The 13,600-nt window shown below is 31.4% G+C and overlaps 1 protein-coding gene across 1 annotated transcript; it reads right to left on the bottom strand.

Annotated features, from left to right (window-relative positions):
• Window positions 1-12,063: 12,063 nt before the first annotated feature.
• LOC18611482 (uncharacterized) lies at window positions 12,064-13,013 on the bottom strand. The gene is made up of 3 exons (XM_088810060.1): window positions 12,971-13,013; window positions 12,836-12,877; window positions 12,064-12,705 (listed from the first exon to the last, which is right to left on the bottom strand). Exons 1-3 carry the CDS (start codon window positions 13,011-13,013, stop codon window positions 12,113-12,115), a joined length of 678 nt encoding a protein of 225 aa, XP_088666186.1. The 3' UTR covers window positions 12,064-12,112.
• Window positions 13,014-13,600: the final 587 nt, after the last annotated feature.

Raw genomic sequence — 13,600 nt, 5'->3', positions numbered from 1 at the left:
CATTAGATTATTAATATTAATGGGTACTTAATCTTTAGTTCTAATATTTTCTTGTTGCATTTCAAATCTCTTTTGATTGTGAAAATGGGTTTAGATGCTGTTGCATCGAGCAAAGTGGAGACATGCAATGCAATGCAATGCAAGAGGCTTGAAAATGGAAGAGAGCTCTAACTGGTTTTGAGCATGGGAATTATGATCTTTCCTGAGTAAGCTTTTTCTGTTAACTGAGATAACAAGCGGGAAGGATCAATGATGATTTTCCTTGGAGACATGAACGTTGGCTATAATCTTAAAGTTCATTTGCTGTTTGCACAAGTATTTCCTTTACGTGCGTCTCTCTGCATTTATGGGTTAATGGTCCTTTGTGTGAGTCTTTTACTTCGCCTAACCAACCTTTTTGTTTGAGTCCATTGATTCTCAGCTAGCTACCGTTGATATATGTGCTTGAGAAAGTGAGAAAAAGGAAGATGAGAGAGGGGTTTGAGCTTGAGTTTGAAGCATGATGGGTGGCATTGAATGAGTGTACTTTTCTTTATCTGCTTTTTCAACACTGATCCTTCTTCCTCCATTCAATGTAGATATTCTCTAAGACTTTCTGTTCCTGCATTTTTTCACAACACATTGCCTTCCTTGTTGCACTTCTCACTTCCCTTTTGAGCAGTTTTTTCTTTCTTCTAAGGTGGGTACATTTTAGCTTTAATGTTCAAACAAACAAAGGTTATGATCATGGGGCCTCCTTTCTCTGGTCTGTTTCTGTTACCAATTGCAAGCCTCCTGTTGTTTTTCCTGGTAATGCATACACTTTTTCAGTCTTTGAGTACAGAAGCTGATCTTTCTTTTTTTTTTTTTTTTTTATAAATCATTTGCTCTTTCATGAGTTATAGTAGTGTAAAAAATGGGGTTCTCAAACTTCATATATCGCCCAATAACCATAAAGCACTATATATATATGGTCGACCTTGAGAACCTAGCCAGATGTTCATTGATGGATCACCTTGGGAATGAAAGAACTGATCGAGGCAAAAGGGGTTTTATTTTATGTGAATTTTTATGCTTATTTTATTTCTTTAGTGTTTTCTTTGGGAAAGAGAAAAATGCATCATCTACAGTAATATTTGCTACCATGCAAAACTCAAATCCATATGAGGGCAAATCCATGTTCGAGAAAGTCGATACATCCAAAGCTTGCTCTTTAATTCTAATTTTCTTCTTTCTTGTTTCTTCCTTCATTTTTTAATCCTTCCAAAGGAAACATGTGGGCTCTCCAGCAGCAAGGCGAGCAAAAAAACTCCCAAAGGACACCAGTTTTTGTCTGCAACTCTCCTCAATTAAAAACCATCACTTGAATTGCATCCTTTTGGTGGCTAAATTCCGTTAAGATCCCTAGAATCACTTTTCTTCTTTGTCCCTTCTTAATTCCCTTGCAACCTTAGTGAATTTCAATGCCTCCACTACCATTTGCCTTTCTCTTCTGTTAACCTTAATTTCTGTCCTGTGGTGAAAGAAAGATGATTCATAAGACAGGTCTTGTCTACATGCTCTGGTTGATGGGATATATAAAAAGTACACTTCCTTGTCTTAGGTTAAATACCTATATAACCAAGCTTTTTTTCAAATTTTCAAGGGATCAATATTAGTGCCTTGAGAGTTAATACAGATGTTTGACATTTACTGGCATGACCTTTTTATTGTATCATTAAGAAAAATAACATGTCCTAATGGCAATTAAGAGATTATTTATTGGGGGTATTCAATACTAGCAGTGAGTTGTTAAGTCACAATTCAACTGCATTGCAGGTAAAAGAGGGACCTGATTCCTTGTATAAGGTAAGATTTCAGATAGGGATGTGCTTGTTTTTGGGCCCTTTTGCTACTAATACTATAGATAGGGCTTGATGTTTCAAGTTCACTAGCAAAGATATACTTTTGTGATAGTTTGCTTGCTCTAGTGTCCAAAGCTTACCAACAAGATTTGCACTCTTCAGTATACTTTGCTTGATTCGGGAAACTATATCACAGTATCAGTTAAAGCTGCATAAGGAAATGCATGTTGTTATTATGTGGTCCAGTTGGGAATCTTGGTCAAAGGTTAATTGCATCAGATAGTGATTGATCATCTTCTTCCTACCTGTATTACTTAATACAGCCACATTGTCTTTATTCTTGCTTTGGCTAGTTATATAGAACCTAGAGTTGAGAGTTCTTTAGTTTAAAAGTAACTAAAAATAGCAAATTACCCAGTTTTTTAGGGTTAGGGCTGCTTATTTCCACAATAGTAACTCTGAGGTCTTAATTTTTCTTGTTTCTTATCTATAAACCCCCTCATATCCACTGTCTCCATTCGCCACCTAAATTTGATTTGACAGAGCTTTTTCCTGTGGTCTAAAAACAACATTCTACAGTTTAAAATATCTATGCAAATGCTTCACACAGAGTTTTACTTGTGACTTTCTATCAATCCTGTTGCCAGATCATTCTATGGATACAGTGCCAATTAATAAGCAAAGAAGATGGTTTGTCAGAGGCTCATACAATCCTCTTAATTGTATGATCAAGGTTCTGTTTACTACCCAAGGGAAGGTTCCTAACAAGCACTACACATAAAACATATAAAAGTAATTCTTTTCTGTTTAACTAGTACTCTGGAACATTTTCAGGACTTGGATTTTCCCTGTATCCAAACGTTAGTAGCTTGCACCAAATCATATTGCTTCCTGAACAAATATATACCACATGGTCGCATTTAAGTAGTCTGATGAGTGATATCTAAATAATATTTTGCCCGAAAGATGTTACTTTCATGATGGGAAACACTCTCTAGACATGTGCTCCTTGCATGAGAACAAATATAAATGATAACAAGAGTTACCAAACGTTAAAAAGCGTTCATGGATTTTATCTCTTTATGGTAAAACATAAATAAATATAGACTTGTAGACATTTGCTTCATTTAATAGCAAGCTAGCCTCTCTATTTGAATCAAAGTGTAGCTAATTATATCATATTTCGTATGAGAAGTTTGAGCCTTTCAGCTTTTGCCCCGTTTTCCTAATAATTAATATTTATTTACCGCAAATCTACAATTAGGGGATGTTTTTAATAGGTAGCGGGGCTTCCCCTAGTTCCAAGACTAAACAGCAATTAACTGCTTCATCAAACACTTAGAGAAACGGTTAGCTAGAACTGCCTGGGTAACAATTTCCGTACGTATTAGAGTGAAAATCCAATCAATCATATAAGCTAGTGCATTAGTTAAAATTAACTTAGATTAATGGAGACCGGACTCAATGACAAGACCGCTCTGCTGGGCCTCTACCTATTAATCTTATTTATCCAAATTGGTGGGCAACAAGTTAAATAATCAACTAGTTTTTTATCATCAACATATTAATTCATTGTCAGAATCTAAGCTAAGTAAGAACATACATTTCAGTACACATAGAGATGATTTGATGTATTGGGCCTTGAGCAATATACGAGGAGAAACCTCACTGTTTTACTCTTTTATATATATATATATATACAAGGAGTCCCTTCCCCTGGCGTTCAAGAAAAAAACATAAGTGTTTATGGTGTCATTGTGATGATTCTTCACAAGGCTTCATTTATCAATTTAGTTAAATGTTGAGATCAATATGTTGAATGTGACTTGAAATCTTTAAATTCGTTTGAGCATATATTAGATTATAGTTCCTATATATATATATATATGTATGTGTGTGTTGCTATGATAAACTTTTATAAACATATCAGACCTTTATTTAATAGCCAGATAGTTAGTAACCATGCTGTACTTAATAATTTCTTTTCTTGAAGTAGGGACAGGCATGCATTCATAAAAAGGACAACAACTCTTTGTTGCAAAAAAAGAGCAAAAGATTGAGAAAGATGGAAAAAAAGAAAAGAAAAGTTGTTTGTTTTGTGGCGATGTCATTAACCCTTAGAAGAAGAACACTGTGGAAGATGTAGGAGGATGTGGGTGCAAAATGTGACAGAGATTGGGTGGGATTGGGTCCTAGATGACTCCAAATAGAATGCATATGATATGAGACACAACAGGGTAAGCCAAAGGAAAGAGGGGGTCCTCTTAAGATTCGTTTGGATTGTTACCTTTTCGAAAGCAAAGAAATGGAGGAAAAAAAAAATTGAGAATCGCAAAGGGGGAAAAGTTAGAAAGAAGTTTTGGCTTTTGCACCTTATCGAGATACCCTTTTTCTTCTGAGGCTTTGATAGTTGAAACTTGAAGGACTATGACGGTTCATTGCCAGACTGTGGTCTCCAAAGTGACCATTAAATTTGTTGTCCTAAAGAAACAAGTGTGGAATCAAAGCTTTTTTATGTCATTTGCAACTCTAATGTGGGATGCCACAGGCCCACTGTTTGGAGTATACCAAGTTATTTTGTCTAGGTTTTGCAAAATATAAGCAATTTTTCTCTTTCTTTTGGACATTAAATAAATGCTCCCCCTCACAAGGGATATCATCACCTTTAATACTACGACGAAAGTGAAGGGACGATTTGATACCTGCTTTTATTTATTAGATGCCTGCCTTTCCGGTAGCATCAAAGAATGGAAGTCGGATTCTCCAGTTATAACTTCGGCTCATATTCGACCTCTAGACTTTAGCGTTTTTGACATATTTGGAACATTACATCAATTTGATGCTTGGGTATCATCATTTCTTTTTTTCGGAGAAGGGAGAATACAGATACTAACACCGTCTAGATCTTCTCAATTTTATGACCAAAATTTAATCTAAAATTAATTGATAAAACTAAAGAGATTTTTTTAATTAAATTCTCATATTGCTCCTAATTTTAAAAAAATGTGAGATCTCTTTTACTATCATCTCAAAACTCTTCATAGTATATAAAGACAATAGATCTACTAGTTGACACATAAGGGCGTAAGCAAGGAGTGATAAACGGGTATAGCGTCTACTTTAATATCTTGTTAAATTTTTAAGACAAGTATCTAACTTCAAACCGATTCACAATAAGCGGAAAAGCTCTTGTTATATTTAAATTCTCAATATACTTTAAATTAAGAGATGCTAGATTTTTTTATCATTACTTCAATAATTCTAAACATATAAATATAATGAGATTCTCTTCATCTATTATCAATTGATTTAAGTTGGATATAGGTTGAATATCTATTTTAAAAATTTAACAGTTCATAATTTAAAGAATAAAATTTAAATCTTTTTTCCTTAAAAAATATATTTTGTAAAAAAAATAAATGCATGACGTACTACATCGACAATTTATAATAACAAATTCACATTTAATGTCTATGGGGTTACTTATTAGACCAATTAAAACTCAATTTTGAGAGTTGTAAATTTGAATCTACTTAACAAGAGTAACCTTTATGAGATAAAAGAAGACTCTGGCTCTGCATAATTCACCGCTCACAAGTCACAAATCTCTGTATGTAGACAAAATTATTTAAAATTAATAATGACAACAGGCATTTGCACATTTTATGATGGAATTAGATATATTTCAATAAGTTCGATGCTGTTTTTCGAAGCTCTTTGTACTAAGTGATCTGAACATTATAAAAATATAAGAACTTGTTATGAATATTTTTGTAAATATCTATTTATGTTATCTATATCTAGATTTGATATAAATTAGATTGGATTAAAATTTAATCCATCTAATCTCTAAGTGCTATATTCATCTTGTAAATTTAATCTATATAAGGGGTTATTAGCTTATAAATAGACTCTTTCACTTCATTTGTAAATATATACTTGAATAAAATCTTCTTACTCCCTCTAAATACTTTCTTTCTCTTTAAATATTTTTTCTTATATTTCTCTTATAGTTGTTCTTTTAGGTTTATTTCATAACATGTTATCAGCACGATTCTCTAATCTCTCAAGTTTTAGAATTATTATGTTTTCATCATCTTCAAGTTTCAAAAGGATTTCAATGATTGGGTTTTGATTTCTGGTTTTAAAAAATCAGGTAAGTGACTTAATATCTCTTTAGTATTTTCATTCCTTAAAAATCAACCTTAATATGAATTTTACTATCATGTAGTATATAATTTGTCCCTTGATTAGAAAGTGAATTTGCTATTATATAGCTATTAATGAAAAACCATGAATATTCATTCCCTGAAGTGAATGTGACAAACAAGCTACTAATAAAAATTATGAATGTTCATTCCCTAAAGTAAATGCGACAAACGAGCTACTAATGGAAAAATTATAAATCCATACATTCCCTGAAGTGAATGTGACATCATTTAATAATTATGGTCATAATCATGAATCCATCCATTTTTTGAAGTGAATGCAACATCATTTAATTATGATGGCCATAAAATTTATACTATCACTATTTTAATTATAATTTTACCACAAGAAGTGGATGGATAATTTTATCATCTGAATTTAAAAATAATTTTACCACTAAAAGTGGATAAATAATTTTACCATCAAAATGGATGGATGCCTATAATCCACCAAAAGTGGATAACCCATCATATGTGGATCACCCACCAAAAGTGGATATCCCATCAAGAAGTGGATGAATACTTGTAACCCATCAAAAGGGGATAAATAATGAAAATAATAAAAAGAATATAGAAAACGTATTGTTATTGATATGGCATAAAAGATCATTGGTTACGTATTTGTTGTATGTCTTAAATTTTATCAAGCATCACTGAAAATTAAAACATCTTGTGATAATTTTAATCATGGCTAAGTTGATATAGCACATTAAGATATTTGTCCACTCTGAAAGAGGAATTGATTACATGATTGGTAATGAAAATATCTATTATTGATTTTCTTATCCTGCAAAAGGAATTGATCATTCAATTGATAATAGAAATATCTGAGAATGAATTTAATAGTAATTGGTATATTTAGTATAACTATATTATGAAGATGCTTTAATATGTTTAAATGATGTGTTCTTATTATGTGTTTTAATTCTATATTTAATATTCTATTATGTTAACTTGTAAGTTTCTTATTCTATATATTTATGGATATTCATATTGATGGATATAAGATTTATTATGTAAATATATGTCTAGTAGATATTGCTCTAACACACACTATATTTAAAGACAAGAAATATTTTTCCTACTTGACAAAAAAAAAAAAAACCAATGTCAATTCAATATCTGGTAGTCTAAGATTAATTGAAGGCTCTAGAAAAGCTAATATTTTACTACCTTAAGGAATAAAGTAATAGAAGATGTATTATTTTCTATTAAGTCTCAAAGAAGTTTATTAAGTTTTAAAAATATTTGTTTGAATAGATATCATATTGAGACAACAAATAAAAGAGATACTTAATACCTTTATATTACATCTATTATCTCAAGTAGAAAATGTATGTTGAAAAAAAATTACTCGCTCTATTCTTAGAATTAAACAATATAAATATTACAATAATTGAAACCCATAGTAAATCAGAAGTTTACTAATAATTTTAATGTTTGGCATAACCGGTTGGACCATCTCGGATCAATAATGATGCAAAAAAAAATGATTGAAAATTTATATGATCATTCATTGAAAAATCAGAAGATTTTTTAATCTAATAAATTTTATGTGCTGCTTGCTCTGAAGGTAAATAAATTATAAGGCTATCACTAGCTAAAGTTGGGATTGAATTCCCTACGTATTTGAATAATATTCAAGGTTATATGTGGATTCGAACATCCACCATATGAACCATTTAGATATTTTACGATTTTAATCGATGCATCGACTAGATGGTTACATGTGTGCTTATTATCAGCTTACAATTTGACATTTGCAAGCACATTTTCTTGATTATGTAATCAAGATTATTTGTCTTGATAGTGCTAGTGAATTTACATCTCAAGCCTTTAATATTGCATATTAGTTGGACTAACTATTGAGCAGCCTGCTGCTTATATTTATACACAAAATGGTTTAACATAATTATTTATTAAACACTTCCAACTAATTGCAAGCTTATAAAATTTAAACTCCCAATATCTACTTGGGGGCATGCCATTTTGGATGGAGCAGCATTTGTATGCATCAGGTCAAATGAGTTATTATAAATTCTCTCTATACAATTGGTTTATGGTCAGGAACCAAATATTTATCATTTAAGAATTTTTGGATGTGAGGTATATGTTTCAATTACTCTACCACAACGCACAAAGATGAGTCCTCAAAGGAGGTCAGGAATATATGTTAGAGATAAATCTCCATTTGTAATTAAATATTTAGAATTATCAATAGGATATTTATTCATGACAAAGTTTATCAATTGTCATATTGATGAAATAATTTTTCTAACATTAGGGGGAGAAAAAATAAGCATCTAAAAAAGAAAAGTTCTTATAATAAATTATCATTATTTAGTTTTGATCATAGCAAAAAGCAATATGAACTTGAAGTTCAAAAGATAATTATTTTACAAAATATAGTAAATCAATTGCTAGACGTATTTACTGACTTAAAGAGTATAACTAAATCTTATATACCAGCTGCAAGTGCTCTTATTAACATTAATGTCCTTATAGGACAAGGCACGCCAAAAGCATTAAAACCAATCGATTCCAAAGATAAAATTCTCAAAAAAGAAAAAAAACAAATATTTAAGATGGTCAGAAGGAGGAAGTAAAAAATCTAAAAGAGACCCCTGACATAATTGATAAACATTCTAAAAGAAATTCAGGTACCTGAAATCATTGAAAATAAATATATCTCAATCAATTATGTCATGATGGAACCGGAAAACAAACATCAATGATATTTTGTATATAATATAGAGCTCAATATTATGAAAGAAAAACGAGGATTTTAAACTTATATTTATTGAAGAATGTAGACATATAAATGATTAGCCAATATGGAAAGACGTAATCAAAGTGAAATTAAATTGCAAAACGTGAAGTTTTTGAATCTGTAGTCCATACATCAAATGATGTAAAACTAATGAGATATAAATGAGTATTTGTGCAAATATGAAATGAGAAAAATAAAATTATGAGATATAAAGCACGGCTTGTCGCGCAAGGTTTTCTCTAAAGATCTAATATTGAAGATGAAGAGATATTCTCTATAGTGGATATAATTATAATTCTATATTAACTAGTCTAGCAATAAATAAGAAAATTAAAATGCATCTAATGAATGTAGCTACAGCCTATCTATATGGCTTATTTGATATTGATATTTATATAAAAATCCTTGAGGAATTTAAGTTGCCTAAATCACAAAATTTGAATTCTTGAGAAATTTATTCGATCAAATTAAATAAATCTTTGTATGAATTAAAGTAATCCAGACACATGTGGTATAATCGCTTTAATGCATATTTGTTGAAAAAAGGCTATAGAAATAATCCTATATACTTATGTATTTTATAAAAGGGTTTAGATATGAATTTATTATAATTGTTATTTATGTTGATAACTTGAACATTATTAGAACTCCTGAAAAGTTATCAAAAGCCGTAGATTACTTAAAGAGAGAATTTGATATGAAAGACCTTTGAAAAAATAAAGTTTTGTTCGAATCTTTAGATTAAACACTTGACAAATAGAATTTTTGTCCATCAATCAAATTATATCACAAAAATACTAAAATGATTTTATATGGAGAAAGCATATCTATTGAGTTCACCAATGTTTGTAAGGTCATTAGATGTGAAAAAAAATCGTTTTTCGACCTTGTGAGGATAATAAAGAACTCCTTGGTCCTAAAGTACCGTATTTTATTGAAATTTGAGCACTAATATATCTTACTAGCAATACATGACTTGATATATCAATTGCTGTGAATTTTTTAGCAAAATATAGTTCTTCTGCAACTCAAAGACATTGAAATAAAATTAAATATATATTTTGATATCTCCGAGAAACAATGGATATGGGCCTATAATATTCAAATGCATCAAAATAAAATTTAATTAGTTATGTAGATGCAAGATATTTATCTGATCCACACAAAGCTCGATCTCATACAGGTTATTTGTTCACATATGAAGGTATGGTTATTTCATGGCATTTTATAAAGTAAACTATAGTTGCTACTTCTTCTAGCCATGCAAAAATTTTAGCAACTCATGAGCAAATCGTTAATGTGTTTGGTTAAGATTTATAACTCAATATATTCAAGAAACGTGTGGCTTGTCAACCAAGAAAAAAATTCCAACAACGTTATATGAGGATAATACTGCTTACATAACACAGTTAAGGGAAGGATATATTAAAGGCGATTGAACAAAATACAAAGTTCGCTAAAATTCTTCTTCACTTATGATCTCCAAGAAAATGGTGAAATAAGTGTTCAACAAATTCAGCTAAGTGACAATATAGAAGATTTGTTCACTAAAGCCCTTCTTACTACAACATTTGAAAAATTAGAATGCATCATTTCAAAGATCTCTATAATGCAATCATAAGGGAGAGTAAAATACGCACTGTACTCTTTTCCTTCAACAAGATTTTTCCCACTGGGTTTTTCTTAATAAAGTTTTTAATGATGTAGTATTTCAAAAGCCTATTCTTGAAAAGATTATGTACTCTTTTTCTTTCACTAGGATTTTTTTTTTCATGAGGTTTTTTTCTAATAAGGTTTTAATGAGGCATATTCTTAATACAATGAATATTCAATGGGGAGTGTTATGAATATTTTTGTGAATATCCATTTATATTATCTATATCTAGATTTGATATAAATTAGATTGGATTAAGATTTAATCCATCTAATCCCTAAATGTTATATTTATCTTGTAAATTCAATCTAGATAAGGGGTTATTAACTTATGTGCTTGTTTGGTTTGACTTTTTTTTAACTTATCTATCTCTTAAAAGTAAAAGTCATGCCAAACATAAATTTTAAAAAGCTCTTAAAAGAAAAGTAATTTTTTTTAAAGAATAAAATTTAAAAAAAAAAGAGTTTATGGAAAAGCTCTTATGACGAGAGTTTTTTTCTCTTCTTTTAAAAACGTAAGAGAATTTTTATTTTTGTTTCAAAAATATCCTCATCTGTTAAATATAATTACAATATTACCCTCTGAAAAAAAATATCATTTATGATAATTTTAACCAAAATTATAACTTATAAAAAAAATTTACCAAACAATTTTAACTTAATTTTAAAAGTTATTATTTTTCATAAGAGCTTCATAATAGCTTTTATGCTAGAAAAAAGTTAGGCCAAATAAGTTCTATAAATAGACCCTTTCACTTCATTTGTAAATATATACTTGAATAAAATCTTCTTACTCCCTCTAAATACTTTCTTTTATAGTTTTTTTTTAGATTTATTTTATAACAAAACTAACTATTTATTGTTTCATTGTATTTTATCATTATAAGTGAGGTTATTTTGTGCATTAGAATGTTTAAGACCTCCTTATTAATGAAATTGAAGTTAAGATTTGATTTCTATTAAACCACTCTCCGATCCCAATCGCATTAACATTTAACAACTAAGTTGCAAATTAACTTGAATCTCGTAAAATATGAGTTCCCTGACCAGCTTTGGACACAACTCCTAAAGCCTTTTTACTATCCGGGCTTAAACTTTTGCTGCCTTTTTCTTGAAATCATGGCCCGGACCTCCTCTGTGGCTTCTTTGGAGGGGGATTACGAGCCGAATATACACACAATTTTGCACATTCAAGGCAGTAATTAGACGATCAGAATACTTTTCAAAATAAGCTTACTAGAGGGAAATATGGCTGGATATTGCTTGTATATCAACTGCTGAGTGGGAAAGAAAATCTTGGTGACAATTATTATTATGAGACCTCATTTAATTTGTTTATAGCCACACTCCAACTGACAATCAATTGGGAATTCCATGTTACAGCCAATTTAATATAATTAGACTAAAATCAAAAATTAATTTAATTTAATTTCAAAAAACCAACTATTGAGGAAACCATGTTTATGAAGTCTTGTACAATCGATGTAGGAAACAAGAGCAGATGCCAATTATAATCATAGACAAACATTTTACAACCATCCTTGGAAAACTATATACCCCGTTTATTGGATTGTTGGATATTATGCTCACACACTTGAACAAATCAACAAACTCAAACCATGTTTTAATTAATTGCATCATGCCAAAATCAATCTTAATTACCATTTCCATCCCAGCTCAAGAACCTTGTTATCGAGACCAATATTTCCTTTTCTCTGCCCTGAGGCACTGACCAGATTCCTCGTATTTTCAAGGTTATGGTTCATGCAAAACCCCCTGTCATTGCTTGGTACCTTAGCTTGATCTGATCTTCCAATTTTCCTATTAATAATAGCAGGGCTTGCCCCTGCTCTCAGACTCTTAGCCCAATCAAACTTCTTACCATTAGAGCCAAGCATGCCTTGCACATTGTTTGATCTAGAACTCCGGGGTGGCAGAGGCAGACCCTTTTGATGATCAGGAGATTCTTTCTTTGTCTCTTTTATCTCAATTTTGGTACCACCCTCCATTTTTATACTTATATTCACCTCAGAAAATGTTTTCTCCTTGGTATCACATGATTCTGATGTGTCCTTAGCATTCCTTTCCTTTCTGCGCTGGTAAAGCCGGTGCAATCTGAGTGCCAGATGGCATATCCCGTCTTTAATCTCTTCCTCTAAATCTCTTTCAATGTCACTTTCAAGCTCACCTCGAATCTTCCATTCCTCTTCAGACTTAACTGCTCCTTGGTTTTCCTGCTTCCGGATTTGAGACCTTAAATGGTTTTCATGACTAAAATCAATCTGCACCACCGCAATACTATAACTTAGCACAACAATTAACCTCTAAATTAAACGAGCATTTACTTGAGTAAAACAAGAATAAGAAGATGCAAAATTGCATGGTCACCCTGGAGTCATCAGCAGATGGCAGAACAGATAAATCTGCAAGAACCCAACAAATGATGCAATCAGCAAAGCTTAATCAAAGTTCATAAAACAAATAACATTATAGCCAGAAAAAAGAAACTGAAGAACCTAGTATATCTGCTGGTTTGGAGTGTTTGGCCTGCTGGTCCATCCTCTAGATTATGCTTTTCCTTGTCTTATGTGTGGTCCGGATAGCAGTGGCAGACCAGCCATTTAAAGCCGAAGTACAAGGATTAAGACGTGTGGAAATGGGACCAATGGTGGAGTTGGAACGAAATGGACTTGCATGGGATGTTTTTAGGGACAAATGACCGTTAGAGAAGTTATTTTAGTTGGCTGATTGAAATTTAGGGGTCAAATATCTCTAAATGAAGAAGGAGACAGAATCATGAATTTGCTATGTATAGAGAGGATAAGCGGAATGATATTTTCCCAAAATAAGTAAGTGCTTTACGTGGAAGGGATCAAAGGGGGTTTTGGGTTGCCCTTAAAGCATAATCAATATAGGGTACAGTACCCACATGCTTGATGTGTGTTCTTGGATAGTTACCCTTCACTAAGGCCCTCTCATAGGTTGGTTGATGGGGCACAAAGCTTCCGCTCACGTTTTTCATGTTCCCATCCCGTGGGGTCTTGTGGTTGGGAAACTTTATGTAAAATTCTTGCTTTTTACCTTTCTAAGGGCTTACTTCAAGGGGCCCAAAATAAAGGTGCCAATCTTTCAGAGCTGATATGAAG

The sequence above is a fragment of the Theobroma cacao genome, chromosome 1, assembly GCF_053813885.1.
Source record: "Theobroma cacao isolate CCN51 chromosome 1, ASM5381388v1, whole genome shotgun sequence".
Classification (NCBI taxonomy): domain Eukaryota; kingdom Viridiplantae; phylum Streptophyta; class Magnoliopsida; order Malvales; family Malvaceae; genus Theobroma; species Theobroma cacao.
Note: the sequence above shows the minus strand (reverse complement) of the source record. Positions and strands in the feature narration are given on the sequence as shown.